General features: G+C 41.0%; 1 protein-coding gene across 1 annotated transcript in view; it reads right to left on the bottom strand.

Annotated features, from left to right (window-relative positions):
• Dipk2b (divergent protein kinase domain 2B) overlaps window positions 1-24520 on the bottom strand; it is a 36688-nt gene extending 12168 nt beyond the window's left edge. Inside the window, exons 1-2 of the mRNA XM_090325849.1 lie at window positions 24222-24520; window positions 13979-14243 (exon numbers count right to left, since the gene is read on the bottom strand). Of these exons, the coding sequence (XP_090181975.1) occupies window positions 13979-14243; window positions 24222-24454 (498 nt within the window). The 5' untranslated portion in view covers window positions 24455-24520. The remainder of the gene's footprint in view (window positions 1-13978; window positions 14244-24221) is intronic.
• Between the last annotated feature and the right edge of the window lie 1927 nt (window positions 24521-26447).

Below are 26447 nucleotides of genomic sequence, written 5' to 3' on the forward strand. Positions count from 1 at the left end.
GGTATCTATATATCAATAACTCCGATCAGGCTTACAAGTAGTTGTTCTTACTTTCCTGTGTCTTTCTTTCTTTAATGTCAGTACTGAGGCTTGAACTCATGGACTCATGCTTTTGCTTGGCTTTTTTTCTTTAAAGCTGGTGCTCTACCATTTGAGCCATACCTCCACTTCTTGATTTTTGCTGGTTAGTTGGACTGTCACAGACTTTTCTACCTGGGCTGATCTTGAACAAGTATGCTAGGATTAAAAATATGAGACACAGTAATAGGCCTTGCATCTTTTTCTGGCAAACATTTGGAACCCAGGGGTAGCTTGGTGGCCACCACGATCCACTCTTCTATGAAGAGCTGACATCTTGGATGTTATTGGTGCAGGCTGTAGCTGGCTTCCTCTTTTTCTCAGAGACATTCTTTCCTTCTCCCATTTACAACTTGAACCTTTATCTTCTTCCCTCCCTGGGCCCCTGGGGATTTGTCACTGGAGTGTTTGTAGGCTACTCAGTGATTTTCTCCCTGGTGGATGAGCTGTAATCATTGTGGCAGGCAATTCAGCTGATAGTTGGGGCAGTCAGGGCAGGTGATACAGAGTGAAACACATTGTTTCCTGGTCTGTCATTTTGACTCAGGCATGCTAAAGCTGGTCATAATTCTCCATTGGGCAATTTCTTTCTATGAACTGCTGGTTTTTCTCTTTCCTCCATTCTTGTTTTAGAAATCAAAAGGTAAGAAGCTAAGCACTTCTGGCAACTCACCTATGCACTCAAGCTTGCAGGAAAATCCAGAGGCGCTCAGTAATTTCTACTGTGGAAAGGCACTGTGGTCCCAAAAGGCAAAAGAGAATTCTGACAGTCAAGAAAACTTGTATGTTGATCTGGGGGAGGGGCTGGTAGGTTTATTCCTTTTCCTTTTTTTCTTCTTTCTTTTTATTTTTGCCAGTCCTAGGGCTTGAACTCTGGGCCTGGGCACTGTCTTTGAGCTTTCTCAAGACTAGCACTCTACCACCTGAGCCACAGTGCTACTTTTGGCTTTTTCTGTGTATGTGGCACTGAGGAATCAAACCCAGGGCTTTGTGCATGGAGTCAAGTAGTCTACCAGTAGGCCACACTCCTAGCCCAGCCTTTTTCTCTTCTGTTCCCACCGCCTGGGTGCCTTCTGGTGAAGGTATAATCCCAGAAGCAGAATTGTCAATTTTCCATTTGGTTCTAGGAATAGAATCAGGGCCTCATAATTGCTAGGCAAGCACTCTATCTCTGTATCCTCTTCCTACCTCACCTCCTAACTCTTATTCTCATCCTATTCACTGCCCACACTGCTCCCACTGCTGTGAACCTCAGGTGGCTTCCCAGGGAACCATCTTTTTTGGGTGTGGTGGAAGGAAGGGCCAGGGGAGAGAAGAAAACAAGTGGCTTCCTGGATGAGAAAGCAGCCCCAGAGGCACTAGAGAGACAAGCTGCAAAGCTGAGTTTTCCCCTAAGAAGAAAGTATTAAGAGTTTAAACACAGCCTGTTACTAGGACCAATGGCCTTCTGGAACTGCATTGCAGGGAAAATAAAAAAGAATTTGGAAACTCTCATTCTTTTTTATTTTGTACTTTTTTTCTTTCTTCCTTTTCCCCTCCCTCCCTCTCTCCTTCTCTCCCTCCTTCCTTCCTTTCTCTCTCTGTTTCTCTTTCCTTCCTTCCTTCCCCCTTCTCTCTTTCTTTCTTGTCATGGGTCTTGAACTCAGGGCCTGAACTCTGTCCTGTAGTCTCTTTCTGTGCTCAAGGGTAGTGCTCTGGCTTTGAATCACGATCCTCAGATCTCAGCCTCCTGAGTAGCTAGGATTATAGGCATGAGCCACTGGTACCTAAGTTTTGGAAACTTTCTCCAATCCAAATCTCCCACTCCAACCATTCACATGGGTAGAAATTTTGCTCACTTTTCCTCTGAGGTTGTTACAAATTACTGGTTCAGCAAACATTTATCAAAACATATGTAAAATGCCTTATATAAAGTAGGGATTACAAAGATAAATAACCAAGAGCTTTATCTTCAAGGAGCTGATACTCTTGTGAGCCAGAATATACAGCATATCACACTCATCACGAGAAAGTACAGGACAAATTCTGTGAAAGGTGTAACTAGGTGCTTTGGAAATACAGAGGAAAAATCAATAGTGGAATCCAGACTTCATAGAAAGTCTGGATCAATAAATAGGACTTTGGCAAGTGGACATCTAATGTCAATTATTTCAAGTTGAAGGGTCAGAATTGAGTAAACACAAGAAGTTAAAGAACATTGTGGCCTTTGGGATACAGACATGGGTTTATCAGAGAAGACTGGAAAAATAGGTTAAAGCTACTGTGAATCATTTGAATACTACACCTTATAATTTAGAGTTTATTCCATAGATAATGTGCAAGATCTTAAAAATGTTATTGCTCGTGAGATGCCAGGGATACCTGGGCAGGATGGCACATACCTGTAATCCTAGTTACTAGGGAAAAAGTGAACTTCTCTGAAATAGAGGAACAGGAATGACTGTGGGGAAATGGCTCAAGCAATAGAACACTTGCTTAGCAAGTGCAAGACCTTAAGCTCAAGCCCCAGTAACACACACACACACAAACAAAAACAAAAGATGTCATGGACACTCCCAATTTCTTGTCAGAGTTAAATCTGGTTTGCTAAAATGCATTCAAATACGCAAAAAAGCATTCATGCCATTGACTTACTGGTTCCACTACAGCAAAGTAGGAGAGAAACAAAATAGTAATTAAGGATGTGATTTCTGGAGTCAGGAGACAGGCCTGTGTTCAAATCCTAGGTCTAAAATGTACTTAGAGTGACCTATCACAAGGCCTCAGCTTTCCTATCTATAAAGTGTGTGTGTGTTGGGGGGAGAATTTCATAGGGACTGGGTATTTGTAGCTCACACCTGTAATTCTTTCTTCTTTGGAGGCTGAGATCCTAAGGATCACAGGTTGAAACCAATCCAGGCAGGAAAATCTGTGAGACGCTTATATCCAATTAATCAAAAGAAAAGCTGAAAGTGGAACTGTGGCTTAAGTAGTAGAGCACCAGCTTTGAGCCAAAAAGCCAAGCAGAGCTCAGGGCTTTGAGTTCAAGCTTAAGAACTGTCATATACATGCACCCCCGCCCCCTCACAAATTCTCATATTATTTTGAAGACAGTCGTGGTCAGGGGCCAGTATCTCATGCCTATAATCTTAGCTAATCAGGTGGGTGAGATCTGAGGATCAAGGTTCAAAGCCAGCATGAGCAGGAAAGTCTATGTGACTCTTATCTCTAGTTAACTACCAAAAATATTAAAAGTGGAGCTGTGGCTCAAAGTGGTAGAATGCCAGCTCAGTGACTGCACCCTGGCCTGAGTTCAAGCCCCAAGGACCAGCACATACACATACATCAAATCAATAAATCAATAAACCTGAGTTCAAGCCCCAGGACCAGAAAACAATAAAAACAACTAAAACAGAAGAAAAGAATGTTTTTAATATGGAACCAACCTAGATGTCCCTCAGTTGATGAGTGGATCAACAAGATGTGGTATTTGTGGAATTCTATGCTGCTGTCAGAAAAAATGACATCGACCCATTTGTTAGGAAATGGAAAGACTTAGAAAAATCATATTAAGTGAAATAAGCCAGACTCAAAGGAACTTAGGCTCAATGGTTTCCCTCATTTGTCATAATCAGTAGAAACCTTAGGCTCTCCTAGCAGAGATTTGGAATAGAGCAAAACCTTGATACATAAGGCCATATAGTATGAAGCTAATTGAAAGGACCTCCAGGATATTGAAACAAAAGCCATATAATGAATAATTGTTGTCCTTAATGTACTATGTTATCTCTCATCTCTTTTGCTGTCCCTTGGTTATCTCATATTGTTACAGTATCTCACTTTGTTATCTGATATATTGGATATATTTGTATTTGGTTATTTGAAATTGGATAGGGAAGGAGGGAAAACCAAGATGGGGGGGAGGGTAATGGGGACCAAGACATGTGAAAGGGTATCAATGTATGTGAATTAATGTACCTTCTATTTGGCAAATATCATGTAACCCTTTTATTAATTACAATAAAAATATTTAAAAAAAGAATGTTTTTAAGCTGGAAAAGGAAACAATGCATTTCAAGGGAGGCTAGTAGATGGCCAGGTTGAGGATGTGATGGAGAAAAGAAAGGTAAAAGACAAGAATATGCATATTTATTTTTCTGAAGCAGTCCAGAAATGGTGTCTTTCCACCTCCCAATAAATAGGGTGAAGCTGAAGGTGTGGTAGAGGAGGAGGACTTGGCTGAAAAAAAATTTTTTTGTACACATACACAAGATCTACACAGAGAGAAAGAGAGCCATAATGGAGCCTGAGAGGTTATCTATAATACAAATATCTGCCAAAGGACATGGATTCAGCAGATAAATATACAACTTGTACAAATTAGTAATAAAGACAGATAAGCCAATACAAAAACAGACGCAATTAAGTCAGCACTTTATCAAAGAAGCCAGTAAATAGATGACATGCGCTCATTAGTTATCAGAAAAATGCAAATGAAACCACATAATGAGAAACTGCTAGACACCCAGCAAAATAATGGAAGGTAAAAACTCACAATTATAGGTGCTGATAGGAAACAATGGAACACTGTCTTCCACAGCACATAGGCAGAAAACAATTGAACAACTTCAGAAAACTGACTGGCACTCTATACTATACCTACTAAAGCTATGCACAGGCAATACTATGACTCAGAAGTTCTCTTTCTTGTGTTTATGTACAGAGATAGACATATAAAGAAATGCTGGCAGCAATTTTACTCAACACTCTGATCTAAGAGCAACCCAAATGTTCATCAACAATAGAAGCATACATTTTGATATCATCGTGCAGGGGAATGTTACACTTCAGTGAAAAAAAACCAAATTACTGATTCATGAAATAATATGGATAAGTAGCTTGAACTGATAATATTGCATTAAAATATGATAATATATTACTCCACTTAAATGAAGGCAGGCAAAATTGATTCATGCGGATTTTTTTTTGTCATTTGTGGGGCTTGAACTCAGGGCTTGGGTGCTGTCCCTTGAGCTTCTTTGTGTTCAAGGTTAATGCTCTACCACTTGAACCACAGCACCACTTCCAGTTTTTGAGTGGTTAATTGGAGATAGGAGTCTCACAGGCACTTTTCTGCTTGGGCTGGCTTTGAACTGACAGATCTCAGCCTCTTGAGTCGATAGGATTACAGGCCACTGACACCCGGCTTCCATGGTGATTTTGCCAAGAATAGTGGCTACTTTCAGCAGAGGATTAGGTGACCTGATTTGGTTGACCTGGGATTCAGAGGATATTTTGGGATGTGGCATTTTCATTGCTAATTTACCCAAGATATCCCTCAAGCAAACTGGGATGAATGGCTACCCTAGAAGGGGGTCTTTTTTTATTTTGGTAGGAGTAGGGAGCCCTGAAAGAACCTTTTAAGGGATGAAATGTCCAATATCTTCTTCTGAGTTGTAGCCATTAGTGAATATATATGAGAAATTTTATCCTGCTGTCTAATTAAGAATTATGTATTAATGTGTGATATGGATCCAGAATTTGAGGCCACAGCAAGGCTCTGGTGGTTCACACCTTTAATCTTAGCTTCTCAGGGGGCTGAGATTCTGAAGATCACAGTTTCAATAGCCTGGGCAGAAAAGTCTGTGAGATTGTCTCCAAGGTAACCACTTTCAAAAAGTGACACCAGAGGCATACCTTAAGTAGTGGAGTGCCAGCTGTAAGCAAGGAAGTTAAGCAAGAAAGTCAAATGAGAGCCTGAGGCCCTGAGTTCAAGCCTTGGTGCCAACACAAAATGAAGAGGAGGAGGAGGAAAAGGAGAAGGAGGAGCAAGAGGTGAAGCAGGAGGAGGAGGAGGAGGAGGAGGAGAAGTTGTTTGAGGTCAGCCTAGGCTATATAGAGAGACTATCTAAAAAACAGAGTAAAATAAAAACAGACAGGAAGGAAGGAAGGAAAGAGACAAGAAAAATTATATTTTCACAATCTATAGAAAACAAAGAAAGCTAAGACTTGTTGAATAGAGCTATGGGGAAAATTTTGGTGACTGAAATAATCAAGTTCCAATTTTTTTCTTCTTCCTCTCCTTCCTTCCTCCCTTCCTTACTCCCTTCCTTCCTCTTTTTTTGCCCCCTCCAGTATCAGGGTTTGGACGCAGGGCCTCATACTCTCAGCCTGCTTGCTCAGCTCGTGGTCTACCTACCACTTGAACTATATCTCCAATCCTCCAACTTTCATTTCTAATCTTGGTTTGACTTCTTTGATCTAAAGAAGATGGAGCAAAATTTGGTGAACAGAAATGGAAAGTAAGGTAGACCAACAAAGCCTTTATTATTCTGAGAGAGTCCTATGACCCCGGAGATTCACAGAAGCCTTATCAAACAACATTGCTCATCTAGAGGCAGTGAATGCAGAGAGCAGAAAAGAACATGAAAACTCATTTCTGGTATTCAAAAGGGGCCAGAGGATAGAGCTGAAAAACTGATGATTTGTGGACTGATCTTGGATCATAGCACATTTCTAAAACAGGTTATTAATAGGATAGTTTGTGAGCCCCTAGAAGTGATAATTCATTCATAAAATCACTGAGGATTCTTTGGATCAAGTAATTCCAGACTAACTTCCCTGCTCACTTTGACCTGGTTATTTGATTTTAAAATTAGAGCAATGCAATATGTGTAGAATAGAAACTTTAGAGAGGAATTCAACAGGGATTTTCAGGATAACATTTTAAAGATTTGGGCTGCTAGAAAATGAGGGCGATTTGTAATTGGTTAAATAAATTTTTCCCCAAATTAATGGGATATCCACATAGAACAATGGGACTTTTCTCTTTAATTTTGTACTATTTAATATTTTTATTAACAATTGGAGCATAGATAAAAGTTGTATTCAAACTGAAGATGACATATACTTGGGGAGACACTTGTTATAAAGTCTCAGAATCAAGTGTATAGGCTAGAGTTATAGATTTAATTCAAGATTATATTTAATAGAATAAGTAAAGTGTACTTTCCTTGTTAAGCAAAGTCTAGCTGTGCAAGGGATTTTAGTTGATACAATGTTTAATATGCTTCAATATGAAGGCAATGGCTAGATAGGAAGGATAATTAGAATGTTTAGACCAAAAAACTATGATTTAGGAAACAAAGATACAGGAGGGAGAAAAGTCATATATCATCTGTATGAGTTCAAGAAACAATGTACATGTATATGAGTTATAAGAAGGTAGATTTGACATGAATTTTCTAATGAGCTGTTCAGTACAAAGAAGACATAACCAGTTTCTGAAGATAGCAAGCTTCTTCTCCGGTAAGGTAAGACAGATGATATTTTACTTTGCAATAAAAGATGCAACTATTGCAAAACCTTGCATTGATGACGTTTCAAGTTTAACTCAAAAACCTGTGACGTATGTATGGTTCTATGAGTAGAAATCTATTGTGATCTTTAACAAATTGATAGTTTTCACATATAAACTGGGAGTAAATATACTTAGTAATACATAGAAATTTGTAATACATACAAATCTTTTATTTATTTATTTATTTATTTATTTATTTATTTTGTTGCTGGTACTGAGGCTTGAGCTCAGGGCCTAGGTACTGTCCCTTAGCTTTTTTTTCCCCCTCAGGATTGGTACTCTACCAAATGAGCCACACCTCCATGTCCGGCTTTTTGCTGGTTCATTGGAGATAAGACTTTTCTGCCCAGGCTGACTTCAAAGCACAATCTTCAGATCTCTGTCTCCTGAGTAGCTACAATTACAGACATGAGATACCAGCACCCAGCAGCATAAAGCCATTTGATTAGCAAAAAAATAGTCTTTATACTTCTACTTAGAAAAAATTTATTGAGGCTGGGTGTTGGTATATCATGCCTATAATGCCTGAGATCTCAGGAGGCTGAGATCTGAGATCAGAGGATTGTGGTTCAAAAGTCCCCGTGACTCTTATTTCCAATTAACCACTCAAAAACTGGAAGTGGTGTTGTGACTCAAGTGGTAGAGCATTAGCTTTGAGCGCAAAGAAGCTCAGAGATAGTGCCCAGGCCCTTAGTTTAAGTCTTTCAACCGACAAAAATATTATTGAGGAATTTTGTGACCTAAGAGATAAATTTTGGAATATAATCAACACACAAGTTAGTTCTATCATTATTTCTTCCAATTGACTTTCTCTGTAGATAAATATTCTGTAATTATATATTTGAATCTCTGTCTATTGTGAGATAATCCAGAGGATCAAGACAACCGAGTCATTTTCACAGCAAAAGCATTTGCTTCAGAGGAGAAATTCAGTGATTGTCATGGGAATGCCTGAAACAACTGGAAATATGGAATTCTATATATACTATGCTTTTTAATCTATCCAACCAATGATAAGATTTAATTTATTAATCAGGTACAGTAAGATATTATGAACAGTATTTAATCAATAGGGCAATTATAATAATATACATTCATAAGAATGACTTAAAACTCACAAATTATTTCTTTCTGGAACATTCTATGTACTATTTCCTGGACTGTGGGTCACTGAAGATAATTGAAACTAGCAAGTGAATTTTGCAGATAAGGTGGGCAGGAGGATTAATATACATAATGGAAAATGAGATATCCAGGGAAGAATTTCATAGCAAGGAGATGGGCTGGCTTAAATTCTTTAAGAAGAGCCTTGGCTGACTCATATTTAAGTTCAAAGAAAGCAGAAAATCATTTAAAGACATGGGCTGTCTTGGATGATCTGTTGTCAAGACTGTTCAGGCTTCGCGTCTACTATGGCTGGGATGGGGAGGGAAGACAGGCCCGGATTCTATGCCTGAGCTTTATCTGGAAGAGGCTCTTAGGGGCTTATCATTTGACAACTTTTCTCCTGGTCTTCCCTTGATTTCCTTTTCTTTTTCAACTTGTGTCAAAACTGGGGAAGCTTTTTACGTTTTCCTTTTCACTCACCACTACAGCAAGAAGAGTTTAAGACTCACTTTAGTGAACAGACTGAGTGATCGATTAGTCATTTCTTTTCTATGAATAATACAATAGAGGCCTGGAAACAAACAGGTCAAGTCTCCCTTCCAATTAATTTTTTGGCTCGGCACAGGTGGCTCATCCTTCTAATCCTAGCTACTCAGGAGGCTGAGATCTGAGGGTCTCAGTTCACAGCTAGCCTGGGCAGGAAAGTCCGTGAAACTTGTATCTCCAATTGATCATCAGAATACTGGAAGTGGCACTGTGGCTCAAGTGGTAGAGCACTAGCCTTGAGCTGAAGAGCCTAGGCCCAGAGTTCAAGCCCCATGATTGATCAAAAAAAAAAAAAGCAAAAAAGCAAAAACAAAAACTTCTTTGCCACAAATTCAAGGTCTTAGTAACTAATCCTAAAAAAAAATCACATTCTTCAATATGTTGTTTCAACCCCTAGTTACTCCATAATTGGAAAGAGAAAGTGCAGCGTGGTACACATGCATCCAGTCTATACTATCTCTTGAAACGCTTATGATCAACACATGAAACATGATCTCTTTCCTGAGAGCTATAGGAGAGGAAGTCTTACGTTTTCATAATCACTTTTGATGGGAGCTCTGATCTGGAAGACTTTTTACCAGGGGGCAGACAGGCAATAATACTGTCCCAGGTGTGCTGGTATGGCCTTTTGGGCTACATAAATTTCCTTTCCCACCAATAGTCATTTCATGTTTGATTCCAGAGTTAGATAATCATGAAAATGATACAGCCATCAGTTAGTTGCTTTTTTGTTTCAATATCAATGTAGTCATGTTACTTTAAAAACAAAAACAAGACAAAACAATAAACAATAATAACAAAAATCCCACTGCAACATTCTTTGGAGGGTCCTTGACCTGGTAACTGATGACAGGTTAAATGATTTCTAATAAGTAGTATGCTATGTAGTTTACTAATAATTAATTGTTATAACAATGAATACCAGAAAGCAGAAATATGTTTGGGGGAGGGAAGAGGGGGCACGTGCATGGAAAAACTGAATGGGATGGGAAGAAGAATAACGGGGGAGAATGGTGGAAGGGTGACATTGATCAATACGCATTGTCGTCAACCTGACTTAAGGAATTGTAATCTTTTTATACAACTACTTAACAATAAAGATTATTTTTTTTGCCAGTGCTGGGGCTTGGATTCAGGGTCTGAGAACTGTCCTTGGGCTTTCCTCAATGCTAGTACTCTTACCACTTGAGCCACAGCACCACTTCTGGCTTTTTCTGTGTATGTGGTACCACGGTATCGAATTCAGGGCCTTATGCATGCTAGATGAGCACTCTACCACTAGGCCAAACTCCTGGAATTGTTTTTTTCTAGCGGAGTGACTATGGCTCACAACTTTACTCAGGCACTCAGGCACTCAGGAGGCTGAGATCTGAGGATGGCAGTTCAAAGCCAGCCCAGATAAGAGTCTGTGAGACTCTTATCTCCAGTTAACCACCAGAAAACCAGAATTGGAATTGTGGCTTAGGTGGTGAAGTGCCAGCCTTGAGCACAAAAGCTCAGGGACAGTACTTAGACCTTGAGTTCAAGCCCCAGGACCAGAACCACCCCCCCCAAAAAAAAATCTAATTTGAGACATAGCTATACATCCAATAAAACATTTCATCACAGTCTATTTTATATCAGATAATTCCAATATGATCTATCTCAACATTTGGGGTGTCATTTCCCAGAGTGCAGAGATATCTTGATACCTATAAATAAACCCTCTCAGTGCCTAACGAAGGTCTTGTGAATGCCCCTTAAATACTTTTGAGTTAAATAAGCAAAAATTTACTTTCCCTTACTGGTAGTTACATGTAAACCTATATTTTGACCTAATGATTAATGTGCATTTAGGTTTATTTCCTGGATCCAGTCTATTTAAAGAAATAATGTGACAAGGAAGTCAAAGTGCCAGCCATCCTTGTTTAAACAAAGCTGTTGAGAACTCTCTACTGCCATCTCGTGGGAGAAAAGGCTCTGTAGCCATCTAGTCCATTCTTGGTAAAGGACTATTGGACAATGTCAGCAGAGGATGAGGCTGGTACTTGGGATGGGAGGTGGGCACAGTGTATTTTACTCTCATTATCCACGGGCTTCCTCGGGTGCTTGCACCTTTGGCATTTAGCATAATAGCAGAGTAAGCCTTATTTGTGAACAAGCACATCGTGAAAAAGCTCTGAGTGATATTTTTGGCTGTGGTTCTTGTCTGTGGGCTAGTAATTTATCCCGTGGAATCGTCCCATCTGAACAATGCCACTTTTGCATGTGAAAAGTCTTGCTTACTTAGCATGAACATTACACTTGCAGAGACAACATATATAGGGCATTGTTTGATTTCCTTTTTCATTCTTGGTCCTGTGGCTCTCCTTGGCAGCCTCTTTGCTGTCAGCATCCTGTCTGTGGATCCAGAGAGAGTGTGCTTAAGACTAGGCCACACTGAACCATGCAGGAGGGGAAGCTGAGACTCTCAGAGTCTGCTAACTTCTCATCCAAGTTGACTTTATTCATAAAGAACCCTGCCAGTCAACGCCCAAGTTCCAAAGTACCATGAACCAGTCAGACACCCTTTTTTACTTTTATTTCTTTGATTTTTATTCCCTCACCACTACCTTACTACTCTATGAACAAAATATATTAGTCCCTTGTATCTTGTGTTTTCCTCCCTTAAACAAATGCCAACACACACACACACACACACACACACACACACACACACACACACACACACGATTGAGGGTTCTGGCAGAGGTTCCTGTTAGAAAGTAGCCCTTGAGGAAGAGCAAGGGAAACCATTTAAATCAAGCATCAAGAGTATCTAGGTGTTTGAGATAGGCTGAATGAGCACTGGGCCATTTGAGAGAAGTTGAAGGATGATACACATATCCTGTCCGTGCTGTAATTGTTCTACATCTGATGTTTGAAACTCCTATTTAAGTATAAAAAGATCATGGTTTCCAAACCAGAAACTATGACGTGTCTAGCAAAGTATCAGAAAACAGAGCAGATCTGTTTAGCCAAATCTGGGATGAATAACCATACAGAGATTTCATCTTGTTCCAAATGAGATCAAAGACAGAGGGGTGCTTGTTTGGAACACTAGTGGGACAAATTCAGAGGCCACATCTGGATTTGATAAGGGATGATACTAGGATGCCAGAATCGTAACATGCTCAAATTCCTGCTATAAAATGGCATAACATTTACATAGGCACATGCACATCCACTGCCATGCGTTATATCATCTCTGGATTACTTACAATAGCCTAAACACTATTTAAATAATTGTTAAACTGTGCTGTTCAGGGGATAATGATAAGGCAAAGAGTTTGCACATGTTTAGTAGAGGGATTTTTTTTTATGAGGCAGGATCTCATTGTGTTGTCCAGGCTTGATTTTTTTTTTTTTGTGGGTCATGGGGCTTGATCTCTGCCTGGGCGCTGTCCCTGAGCTCTTCAGCTCAAGGCTACCACCCTACCCTTGGGCCAAGCCCCACTTCCCATTTTCTAGAGATTAATTGGAGATTAGAGTCTTAGATCCTTTTGTGCCATGGCTGGCTTTGAACCTTGATCTTCAGATCTCAGCATCCTGAGTAGCTAGGATGACAGACGAGACTCACTGTGCCCGGCTCAGGCTTGATCTTAAACTCTTGAGCTCAAGGGATTCTTGGAGGGCTAACAGTGAAATGCTGCTAGATATTAACAGTTTGGTATTTTCATGGATCAAATTCTTAGATTAGTTGCCCATCACAAGGATCTAAGAGAATGGAGTCAAAGAACATGTTAGGGTTTTTTTGTTTACCTATTTGTTTATCCAGGGAAAGTGTTGTGTTTTAAACTCAGGGTCATGTGCTTGTTATACCACTTGTGCCTCGCCCCACTCACACCCATTTTTGCTTTAGCTTATTTTTCTTTCTTTCTTTCTTTTTTTTTTTGGCCAGTCCTGGTCTTAAGCTCAGGGCCTGAGCACTGTCCTTGGACTTTCTCAAGGCTAGAGCTCTACCACTTGTGCCTCAGCACCACTTACGTCTTTTTCTAAGTATGTGGCACTAAGGAATCGAACCCGGGTCTTCGTGCATGCTAGGCAAGCACTCTACCACTAGGCCAAACTCCCAGCCCTAGCTTATTTTTCATATAAAGTTCCTTGCTTTTTGGTCAATCTGATCATGAGCTACAGTTATTCCTAACTGCCTCCTAAATAGCAATCAGTTACCATGTCAGTTGTGGGGCTTGAAGTCAAGGTCTGGGCACTGTCCCCGAATTCTCTTTGTTCAAGGCTAGTGCTCTATTACTTTGAGCCAGATCCACTTCTGGTTTTCTGGTGGTTAAGGAACAGAAGAGTTCCAAGGATTTTACTTCCTGCCTGGGTTGACTTTGAACCATGATTTCTCAGATCTGTCTCCTGAGTAGCTAGGATTACAAGTGTGAGACACTAGCACCTGGCTATATGGCTATTTTTTTCCATCCTGGGGTTTGAACTCAGGGCCTAGATGTGGTGCCTGAGCCTCTCTGTGCTCAAGGCTAGTACTTTACCACTTGAGCCACAGCACCACTTCCAGCCTTTTCTGTGTATGTGGTACTGATGAATTGAACCCAGGACTTCATGTATGCCAGGCAAGGACTCTACCACTAAGGCCACACACTATCTAGTCCTATTTCTTAAATAAGCATGGAGGGTCACATCAAAAAGAATGGTGGATGAAAATGTGATGGAGTCTTATTATAAATAAATCCTCATTAGGTCTTGTCACAGCCCCTTTGTTTCATGACTGTGCTTTGTCAAAGTTTGGACTACAATCTCTCTTTGTTAGACTGAGATGAGGGTGGATTCATTAACATTCTCCTTCCCTCCCTCTCTCCCTCCCTTCCTTCCTCTCTTCTTCCTTTCTCTTCTCTCCCAACCCCCTCTGCCCACAGTCTAAACACTTACTTGTACCAGGTCTGGTGTGAGGCGTTTGGCCTGCAACCATTTCTGGAACCTTCCTGTCTTCCTCAGGATACGCTCAATGCTGCAGGTCTTTGGGGCTGAGGCAGAAGCACAGATTCTCTTGTCAGCAATCTCATTTTGTTCTTTACTCGCTAGCCTGAAGATCTCTACTGGACGCCAGGTTTTGGAATCATCTGAGTAATTTGCAGAATAAGAAGGCAGGTCATCAGGAGGCAGTTCAAGGTCAGAAGCCAGCGAGTTGTCAAACCTGTTGGAAGAATAGCCTTTTTAGAATTGATTTGTGAGCTGCAGGTCAGCTGAGCTGACAGACAGAACAGGACAGCAGCCTGTCCAATCTACTTTTCTTCTTCAGACTGCAGTGTTTGAAACTTTCAAATAGGAAAGCCATTCTTCTTTCTTTTAGTCTCTCTCTCTCTTTCTCTCCTTCCTTTCTTTCTTCCTTTCTTTCTTTCCTTCTTTCCTTTCCTTTCCCTTTCTTTCTTTCTTTCTTTCTTTCTTTCTTTCTTTCTTTCTTTCTTTCTTTCTTTCCTTCCTTCCTTCCTTCCTTCCTTCCTTCCTTCCTAACTTCCTTCCTTCTGGTCCTAGGGTTTGAACTAAAGGTCTGAGCATTGACCCCGAGCTTTTGTGCTCAAGGCTGGCACACTACAACTTGAGCCACAATTCCATTTCCAGTTATTTTAGTGATTAATTGGAGATAGAATCTGAGAACTTTCCTCCCCAAGGCTGGCTTGAAGCCACAATCCTCAGATCTGAGCTTTCTGAGTAGCTAGGATAACAGGTTATAAACCATGAATCACTAGGGCCTAGCCTGGAAAGGTCATTTTTATTTCCTCGGATTTAGATATGTTTATATGTGATATCAGAAAAGGTTTGGGTCAGAAAGAAACTACCCTCTTCACTCAACACGTGTAGAAGGACTAACTATGGCCTTCTGAATTTTTTTTGTCAGTCTTGGGGCTTGGACTCTGGGCCTGGGTGTTGTCCCTGAGCTCTTCAGCTCAAGACTACTGGTGTACCCTTGAGTCACAGCACCCCTTCCGGTTTTCTAGTGGTTAATTGGAGATAAGATTCTCCTAGGCTTTAGTGCCCCGGCTGGCTTTGAACCGTGATGCTCAGATCTCAGCCTTCTGAGTAGCTATAGGATTATAGGCCTGAGTCACTGTGCCTGGCTTTGTTCTATTTTTTTGTCTTCAGGTATGGGGTCTTGAAATCTTACACTATTTTAGCTTTTTTGCTCAAGGCAGGTACTCTACCACTTTGGGCCACAGTTTGACTTCTGAATGTTATGGATTTTTTTCTGTTCTAGCTGGCTTTAAACCATGATCTTCAACTCTCAGCCTCCTGAACAGTCAGGATTACAGGCATGGACCACTAACACTTAGCCCTTGTGAACTTGCACTTCAGGTAAATATTTTAGGTGTCCCAAATTACTCACCATCGAACTATTGCTTAGGTCATGGAACCATAGTTTTCAAAAGATACTAGAATGTCAACCCCTAAGGATCCCCATCAGTTTGGCTTTCAGTTTAAAGATTAAAGTCATCAGAACCAGTCAAGTCTCAGGCAATAGTGACTTCTAAATGATCACCAGATTTGAAGATCTTTGAGCTTTAGGAGGTCTGCAAATTACATACAAAGTCCTGGTCAGTTTTTATTTTTCCTCAGGGGAGAGGCACAGAGCTAGTATTATTTGCCAATTTCCAAGTCCTCCTTTATTCTAAAGTCATTTCTCCAGCTGTATCATGACATTTCCATTAGGGAAGAATGAATGTTCAATAGTTTTTGGATTTATGGATGAAAATGTAGTCAGAAAATTTTTTACCTTTATGATTAAGTGTTATACTGAAAGTAAAAATGTCTATATAATATAGTATGTAGTCAGGTGCCAGTGGCTCATGCCTGTAATCCTACTACCCAGGAGGCTGAGATCTGAGGACCATGGTTCAAAGCCAGCCCTGGGAGAAAGTTCCTGTGAGACTCATCTCCAATTAGCCACCCAAAACCCAGAAGTGGAGCTGTGGCTCAAAATGATAGAGCACTAGCCTTGAGCAAAAGATCTCAAGGACAGTACCCAAGCACCCAGGCCCCACAACTGACCATATATACATATTTAAATGAGAGCCTTGAAATTCTTATTATGAACTATTAGTTAACCTTATGATAATAGATTTTAGTAAGTGTATTTTGGAAGAATTAAGATTATTGAAGAGTCTCACATCTTAGATTGTTTTGTTTTCTCCCTTAACATGGTAAGACTTTACCCTAAGACACCACAATCTCTCACCTTTATTTATTTGTTAAAATTATGACACTGGAGATAGAACCAGAACCTTGCCCATGCTATTGAGCCAATGCCAAACTTTCTCTCCTGTTTTGATGGTAAAGCAAACCATTCTAAATTTGTAAGGACAAAGAGGTCAAGAGACTTGTTGAGGGAGCTGGAGAGCCCAAACCTCTGAGTCCTTGAAGAATGTTCTAGAACTTTGTCCTCCTACATTTGAAAGTATGCTCCAGACTGTCAGTCAGCAACTTCTACAATGCAACAAGGCAAACTGTTGTGGATGTAGGTGCTAAAACTGCTAGTCAAGAATTTTGTCACAAAACATTACAAATGATGAAATATGGTAAATTCACAATGCATCCAGTTTACTCAGTTTGGGGACAACCCCGGGGTGTGATTCTTCCTTCTTGGAAGGTCAAGAAAGTGCCAAGGCCCAAAGGAAGGTCTCTCACCCTTTTTCTCATGGCTGCTTTTGCTTGTGCAGTTTCAACCCCACAAAAGTCCTGAGGCTAAGGACTTACAACTAGGTGGCTTTTAAAAACACTGATAACAGAACCATATATTGATGAAACATTTAAGTGTGCCACTTTGCTAAATACTCTATGGGCATTGATTTAATTCTTGATACCCTTTCTTTTGGGAGTACTGGGGTTTGAAGTCAAGGTCTTGCACTTGCTAGGCAGGCACTGGACCACTTGAGCTGAGCCCTCTGTCCCTTTTTAAAAAATATTTTTATTGTAATTAATAAAAGGGTTACATGATATTTGCCAGATAGAAGGTGCATTAATTCACATACATTGATACCCTTTCACATGTCTTGGTCCCCATTACCCTTCCCCCACCCCCTCACCCTCTGTCCCTTTTTTTGCTTCAAATATTTTTGTGGTTTTGTCCAGAGTCAGCCACTGACTTTTTCTTTTCTTTCTTTTTTTTTTGGTCAGTCGTGGGACTTGAACTCTGGGCCTAGGCATTGTCCCTGAGCTCTTCAGTTCAAGGCTACCACCCTACCCCTTGAGCCACAGGGCCACTTCCAGTTTTCTGGTGGTTAATTGGAGATAAGATTTTCATGGACTTAGTGCCCAGACTGGCTTTGAATAGAGATCCTCAGATCTCAGCCTCCTGAGTAGCTACCATTACAGACATGAGTCACTGGGCCTAGCAGCCACTGACTTTTATGCTCCTAGTCATACCATTGGTTTAGCTGGGATTACAAATGTGTCACTGGTTCATTCTTATTTGATTGAGATATAGTCTTGATAACTCCTTACTGAGGCTGTCTTTGATCAGCCCAACCTCAGTCTCCCAAGTAGCTGCAATTATAGATATATGTCATCATGCCTGACCTTTATTTAAGCTTTTCAATGTATCTATGAGTTTAATACTATTATTAGCTATACATCTGAGGCATGGGAGCCAAGGTCATATAATTAGGAATTGGAGAAGTGGCATTCAAGGCACAATATTTACCACTCTGATATTGCTTGTTAATCCATCAGTCATTTCCTGAATTAGTACATGAGACAGGATCGATAACAATGTTAAAGTTAAGAACTGACAAGGTCTTGAAAATTTGCTTGTTATATCTGAGATTTTTGTTGTTATTATAAAGGTGATATATAGAGGGGTTAACATTTTTTAAGTCAGGTAATGAGTACATTTCTTTTTAGACAATGTTACCCCTTCCTTTGCTTTCTCAAGCCGAGAATTTATTTTCTCTTTGCTCTTACTCCCATCTTGTTTGGAGGCTAAGAATATTAAAGGGAAAATAAATGCAAATTTCAAGACTCCTGTTCACTCAATTGGCTTTCAGAGGTTAGACTTCCTGCCCTGTGGGACAAGCTTTCTTCAGTCTCTTTCTCCTCAGGAGTCTCTGAAGTGATAACACCAATTTGGTTTGGTAGGTGACCCAGAGGTTCAGTGATCAAGACATTCCATAAGGACTAATAGGGGCAAATAGGGTTGTCCACATTGAACATGGTAATACCCTTATTTTATGAAATGGAAAATGTATACTTTTATACCATTGATTATCTACATTACGGAGGAGGAGAATGTTGAGAAAATAAGCTTTTAAAAATTGACTAAAATGTCGATACCCTGGAATTTGGAAAAACCACAAAACAGAAGTAGTTGTTTCTTTTCTTTTTTTTTTAAATTGATACTGAAGCTTGAACTCAGGGCCTCCTGCTCTTCCTCAGCTCTTTGTGCTGGCATTCTACCACTTGAGCCACACCTCTCCTTTCAGCACTTTACTGATTAATTGGAAATAAAAATCTTAGAGACTTTCCTGCTGGGCTGGCTTCAGTGATTCTCACATCTTAGCTTCCCAAGTAGCCACTGGCACTCAGCCAGTGGTAGCTCTCTAAATCATCCTTTTGAATTGATATCATGTGTATGACTGAAGTAAGACTGGTTGAATTCCTTATTGCATTCAAAGATGTGCAATGGACCACAATTTCTCAGAGTAAGAAGGAAATTTCCAGGTCAGTTTCCTAAGTTTCTCAACATGGAGAGTAGGGTGGTTATCATGGGAAAGGGGACAGAATTGGACTTAGAATGAAATGTTTTTTTTTCCCTTGTTGGGTACATAGGCTTTTCTAAGTATTTCTTGCCTCTCTACTCTCTTCTCCATTCCTTAGCTCTGCACAGAAAGCTGACAGTACCCAGTATCTTTTTTTCTTTTTGACACTCCTGAGCCCTAAACTAAGGGCCTCAGCACTGTCCTTGGACTTTTTCAAGGCTAGAGCTCCACCCCTTGCCCCAGAACCACTTCTGGCCTTTTCTATGTATGTGGTACCGAGGAATTGAATCCAGGACTTTGTACATGCTAGGCAAGCACTCTACCACTAGGCTACGCTCCTGGACTAACCCAGTATCTTTTGAAAGCCACAGGACTGTGGCCGGGAGTTTGAGAAAAATCCAAGGACAGTGCTCAGGCTCTGAGCTTAAGCCCAGGACCGGCAAAAAAAATGCCACAGGACTAAGATACCGTAGCAAAATTTACCATTTTTCTTGTAGAGTCCATTGCCTTTTGTTGCACTTACAAGTTTGATGTCCCGTCATGTCATTGGCTACTACTTAGATAAGTTGTATTTTGGGGGGTCTTCTTAAATATTTCTTAAATTGTGCCACAAAGTGCTCTCTGATACTGAATATTAATCAATCAAATTCTAGTAGACGCTCCCAATTGGTATGGTCTTTCAGGATTTTATAATAGGAATATTCTCAATAGGAAGAGTATGCCAATAAGGTATACTCAGTTTTCTTGCTTCCTTTAGTGTTTTCATTCAGGATACAAAAGTCAATATGGAATGCATGGGAGAATTGCTATGGAAAGCATTCCAGTTTTCAGTGTTTGGTGACCAAGGATGGAATGGGGAGGACTCTGATATATTACTAGCATTCTCACCAAAGAAGAGATAAAGGAAAGAAAGCAAGGCCATACTCCTCTACCAGCTAGAGGTGTTCAACATACTCTGCCAGTCTAGGAAGGCCCTCTGCTGTTCGCATTTTAGCAGTGTCTTTAGTAAGAATCAGGGTGGAAGTACTCAAGCAGACTGGGCTAGAATATTGTGGATAGAGATCTGGGGATGGACTGTTTTTTCCCCTGAAGTAGAATGAGAAACATTTTTTTTGCCAGTCCTGGGGACTGAATGCAGGACCTGAGTACTGTCCTTGGGCTTTTCTCAAGGCTAGTGCTCTACCACTTGAGTCACAGCACCACTTCCGGCTCTTCTATATATGTGCTACAGAGGAATTGAACCCGGGTCTTTGTGCATGCTAGGCAAGCACTCTACCACTAGGCCAGACTCCTGGCACCAAGAAACGTTCTTAAAAGTGCATAGGTAGTTACTCAATGGCAAAAAGCTAAAAGAGGAGATCAACAAGAACAAGAATACATGCACCATTAGAAAGAAAAGCACAGGGGAGTGGTGGTCTGGGCATAGCTTAGTGCTAGAATGCCTGCTTACAATGCATGAGGCTCTGGAATTCCATCTCCAGCTGCCTCTCCTCCTCAGAAAAGAGACAAAGAAGCATAGTTAGACAATTTAGCAGAGAAGCACAAATGGCTGATAAATCTGAAAGAAACTGCTCAAAAGTTAGGAAAAATGAAAGCTACAAATTAATATTAAATATCAATTTAAGTTATGGCTATTAATATATTTAACACACAAGTTATAATGATTACATGAAATATTAATAGTTACTATAGGAAATATATACATGGCATTATTTTATTTCATGTCTTTAAAATTTACTAATTTTATTAATTCAATAATTTAATGCACTATTCTTTTTCTTTATTTTATTATCTTTAGGTAGTTGTACAAAGGTGTTGTCATTAACAAGGCGGCTTCTGAATACAGTGCATTTGATCAATATCGCCCCTTTCAACATTCTCACTCATCCTGCCCCTAACCACCCTTACTTTCACTTTTCTTAGTTTTGTAGGATATACATTGAATTTATGACTGTGTTCTCCCCCTCTTTATTTGTGTACCCCCTCTCCCCTTGACCCTACCCCACTCCTTTCATATACCTGATTCCTGGTATTTATTTTGTTGGGCTTTGACTTTGCTTTTCTAGGTAATTACACTATTTGAGATCATCTTTGAATCTAATATGTTTTAGTTAATGCATTTGTATATACTTGTATACCACCCAATGTATTTATTTATAAGTTTATAGGCTAAACCTAGCTTCCACGTGTAAGGGAAAGTGTGTATCCTTTGTCTCTCTGGACCTGATTTACTTAGCTTAGTTTTACCAGGTCTTTGCATTTCTTTACAAATGGTACAATATCATTCTTTATAATGGATGTGTTTGTGAGTATGAAATAAGTGAATTTTATAGACAGAAATATCCATTTGAAGATAGATATATACAGCCAAAATATTTTACCTTTTTGACCCAAATATCCTACTTGGAGGAGTTTTTTCATAGTGAATCCTGGCTTCTTAGGAGGCTGAGATCTGAGGTTCTCAAAACCAGCCTAGGCAGGAAAGTCTGTGAGGTTCTTATCTCCAATTAACCACCAGAAAACTGGAAGTGGAGCTATGGCTCAAAGTGGTAGGATGCTAGCCTTGAGAAAAAAAAAGCTTAAGGATAATGCTCAGGCCCTGAGTTCAAGCCCCACAACCGGCACAAAAGAGTTCTTTTATAATGTACCAATAAGGAGGATAACCAAGTTCTGTGAGATTTACTCCTTGCCTGTGTCTACCTCTAGGCTGGGGCTGAAGACTCAGCATGGACAAGTTCAGAGCTGAGGCTTCCTGCTTAGTGTTTTCCTGTGTGTATCTGCACATTTCCCTTTCAGGCACACATGGGAAATAAATTACAAGGGAGGTGAAGTAATATCCTGAATTCTATGGAACACAAACCTATTTAGAGAACTATTTTCTGAATTTGTTCAGTACATGCCTGAAGAGAAACATCACTGCTTGGTGAAGGAGCATGGAAACTCAGACATCTTTTTTTTCAGTTCACAAAGTTCATCTCTTTCTTCCTAGCCTGACACACAATCATATGCCCATTGCTTTCTTTCCTTGAGGGAATTAGCATCATGCATCTACGGTCTTGGTTCTCTTTTCATTTCCTAGATAGGAAACTTAGAGTTCATATTCAACATCTTCACCTTTATTTCCTCTCACATCAAGTTAGTCAACAAACTGTTATGGCTGAATGGGCTCATGTCTTTCTTGCTTTACTTCATCCACAATGACCTTTTGAGATAATGAGAACTAGTCCCACAATGCTTTCCCTCCTGCACACTGCTTCCTATGAGATCTTCCAGAAACCCAGGCCTCATCTTTCCTTCCTCAGCTTCATGCCCTCACCATTGCCTGATGTAAGGTTATCCCAGTGGGGCTCTTCCAACTTTTCCTCATTCAAAAGTACCTTTATTTTATCTGTTTATCATCTCTGTGTGTATATGCTGGTACTGGAATTTGAACTCAGAATCTGGGTGTTCTCCCTAAGCTTTTGTGCTCAAGGCTAACACTCTACCACTTGAGCCACAACTCCCTTTCTAGCTTTTTTGGGGGGCTGCTTAATTGGAGATCAAAATCTCACAGATTTATTTTTATCCAGGCTGGCTTTGAACTGTGATCTCTTGAGTAGCAAGCATTAGAGGTGTGAGCCCCAGCATCCTGCAAAAAATGCCTTTAAAAAGTACTTTGGATGGGCCGGGAGTTTGGCCTAATGGTAGAATGCTTGCCTAGCATGCACGAAGACCTGGGTTCGATTCCTCGGTACCACATACATAAAAAAAGCCAGAAGTGGTGCTGAGGCTCAAGTGGTAGAGCTCTGCCCTTGAGAAAGTCCAAGGACAGTGCTCAGGCCCTGAGCTCAAGCCCAGGACTGGCAAAAAAAAAGTGCTTTGGAGTGAAAATTTTCTCATTGCCTCCCCCAAATATATGTTCTCTCAAAAATTAGCATTTTAATGGATATTTTCTATTTACTTTTTTCTGCCGAATTAATTTAGCGGAATAATCATAGATGCCTGGTTAATACAGACTGGTCATTAAATCCTGGTTGATTCTTTTAGCTTGATCATGGAACCTTACAAGCCTTCTCTTTATTTGCAACATGGCTTCCTCCTTCTGATGCATTACAGATCAATGACCACAATAATGGTGACCATCATCTGGGCGCCGTGGCTCACACCTCCTAGCTACTCAGGAGGCTGAGATCTGAGGATTGCAGTTCAAAGCCAGCCTAGGCACAAAAGACCGTGAGATTCTTATCACCAATTAACCACTAGAAAATCGGAAGTGGTGCTGTGGCTCAAGTGGTAAAGTGCTAGCCTTGAGCTGAAGAGCTCAGGGACAGTGTCCAGGCCCGGAATTCAAGCTCCATGACTGACAAAAAAAGAGTAATGACCATCATCACAGCATATTCTAGATCTGGCCTTGGTAGAAGCTCAGTGACTATATGTTTATAGGCTTTTGCAGGGTGTGGTGGCATCCTTAGGTGATAGCCATATGTATTACAATCTACTAATTTTTATTTTTTTGCCAGTCCTGGGCTTAGTCTCAGGGCCTGAGCACTGTCCTTGGTTTTTTTTTTCTCCATGCTAGAGCTCTACCACTTGAGCCATAGCACCACTTTTGGCTTTTTTCTATGTATGTGGTACCGAGGAATCGAACCTGGGTTTTTGTGCATGCTAGGCAAGCATTCTACCACTAGGCCAAACTCCCGGCCCCCAATCTACTAGTTTTTGATTTCCCTCTGATCAACATCACACAGCAAAAAGCTGGCTTTAAGACTTCAGAATTTGGATATAGCTGTTCTAGTTTTACAAGAGAATCTGTGAGACTCTCAGCTCCAATTAGTTACCAAAACGAGTCAGAAGTGGAGCTGTGGCTCAAGTGATGGAGCACTAACCTTGAGCAAAAGAGCTCAGGGACAGTGCCCAGGCTCTGAGTTCAAGCCCCAGATCCTCCCCCTCCCCTCTCTCTCACACACACACCCTGTCCTTTGTATTCCAGACTTTGTATCCTAGACCTGCCACTTGCTCTTGAGCAAATCTCTTCCTCTTGCTATATCTCAGCTGGCCATCTGAATAATGGGTACAAATTACTAGCACTCAGGATGGCTACAAAGGCTTGTCAGACAGTAGGATTTCTAGAAATTTTAGCACCCTTCCCACTTCACCATGAAGAATAAACTTGAACAACAGACCCCAGACTATTCATAAAAAGTAAAATGTTCAAGTTTTCATTTCAGATGAAATTTGATTTTACCATTTAGTGCTAGAAGTTGGAATTAACCCTTGTTCAACTACCCACTGTAACATCAAAACCATCACTGTCATTAACTGGTTTTCTTTTCTCTCCCACCCAATCAATTACATTCCAGTGCATTTTTCAACAAATTCCTGGACATCTTCACATGAAAGGTACAGAATTTTGCCCCTCAATGTTATTTGATGGAGATTCTGACCTTATTTCTTCTTTAAAGAACTTCTTGCAAATAGATGTCCCGATGCAGGCATTGCATTTATCAAGGCCGAGGAAAGTCCTTCCCAAATTGTAGCTGATTCTGATTCGGGGTACCAGAGTAGGAGGGGGAGATGCTGGCGAGGAAGAACAGCTCAAGACTGAGACCCCCAACAGCAGCAGGGCTGGCCAGCCTGGATGGAGAACGACAGCCTCAGGCCCCAGCTGTGGGTCCATCCTGGGCTCTGGGCTGCGGCCCCAGCTGTGTCCTCCAGCTGCTCACTCAGGCCTACACTGGGGCAGGGTTTGATCAGAGAGGAAAGTGTCAGAGGCAGTTGGTTTCAGGGCACTGAGCTCTTCCCAGCCTCCCAGGTTTCTATCTGAGGATGCTGAGGAGCTTAGGGCTAATGAGGCTGGACAGGAGGTGAGGAAGTCCATGGAGGATGCTGATAACGACCTTCCCAGAGTCCCTCTTCCTTTGCCTGGGGTGGTTGCCACAGCCTGGGGAGGGGCTCACTGGCAGATTTCGGGAAGGACAATGGCCACGGCTTCCCCGAGTGGTTCTTTCAACAAACACAGGATATCCCAGCTGGGCAGGAAAGGTTCATACAGGATGTGTGTCTGACCTAGGTTCCACCTGGGAGTTTTAAAGAATCCTAAAGGCCTCCGCCCTCTACTGTTTTCATTCTGTGTATATCTGCCCCTATGGAACACACACACACACACACACACACACACACACACACACACACACACAAACACACACACACGCGCACACACACACACTCCACTTTCTTCTTCCGCTGGACTGGATAAATCTGTCCTGTCACTTGACCAACCATACCTCCCTGGTTTTTTTTTGCCAATCCTGGGCTTGAGCTCAGGGCCTGAGCACTGTCCTTGGACTTTCTCAAGGCTAGAGCTCTACCACTTGAGCCTCAGCACCACTTCCGGCTTTTTTCTCTGTATGTGGTACCAAGGAATCAAACCCGGCTATTCATGCATGCTAGGCAAGCACTTTAACCACTAGGCCAACCTCCCGGCCCCCTCCCTGGTTTTTATCATACTCTGCTTTGAAATTATTAGAGATTAGTGCATTAGCCATTAAGTGGTACATTTAGCACTGATTGGAAAGGTCAAGGCTTTTTTTCTCCCCTCAGCTTAGGTAGTCAAAAATGCCAGGTTAGTCCATTTGTTCTGAGAACAAGAGAAGGGGGAAATTTTAGTAGCCTCAATCACTTGATGATGGGAACAGAAAGAGCCCCAACCCATACCCAGCAGTGTCTGTCCTCTCACCTTAGGCCTGAAATCCCTTCCTCCTCCTCCTCCTCCTCCTCCTCCTCCTCCTCCTCCTCCTCCTCCTCCTCCTCCTCCTCCTCCTCCTCCTCCTTCTTCTTCTTCTTCTTCTTCTTCTTCTTCTTCTTCTTCTTCTTCTTCTTCTTCTTCTTCTTCTAAACCAACCTTCCTCAGTTCTCAGCTGTAAGCTTGATTTGGGAGGATTTAACTGTCTGCCAATTGCAGGCCTCTTAATACCAAGATAAGGCTCACAGCATGGACTAGATGGGAATGCTGATTTGGGAATCCTTTGTGAGGATCAAATCAGGAAAGACAATGAGAGTCCCTGACTTCCTATAGAGGTTGGGAGTCATTTGCCAGTAGCTGGCCAGATTGAGAATATGAGAGAGTCCAGGAAGACAGGGTGGAGAAATAGACTGGGTTGTTTTAAAATTATTGCATATCTATCTATCTATCCATCTATCTATTTTTCTATTATGTATCTCCCAGTTTAATATCTAATCTATCATCTATTACCTATCATCTATTTATCTATTATGTTTTTACCTGTCATCTATCTCTGAATGTCGCCTATCATCTATTCTCTATGTATCTGCCATCTATTTTCTATCATCTATCTCTCTGTCTATCATGTATTATCTATATATTATCTATTACCAACTCTGTCATCTATCATCTGTCTTTCTGTGTAATATCTATTTATCTATCTATTATCATTCATTTATCCATCTGAGATCCTAGACCTTTGTGGCATATGTGGTGCTATGGTTTTGGATCTGGAATGTTCTCCATAGGCTCCAGTGTTAAGGGTCTGGTCTCCACTCAAAGGAACATAGGCTCCATGGTTTCCCTCATCTGTAATAATTAGTACGCACCTAGGACTCTCCTAGCAGAGGATTACAATAGCGCAAAACCTAGATACACAAGGTCATAT

The sequence above is a fragment of the Megascapheus bottae genome, chromosome X (assembly GCF_031878675.1).
Source record: "Megascapheus bottae isolate mThoBot1 chromosome X, mThoBot2.hap1, whole genome shotgun sequence".
Lineage (NCBI taxonomy): Eukaryota > Metazoa > Chordata > Mammalia > Rodentia > Geomyidae > Megascapheus > Megascapheus bottae.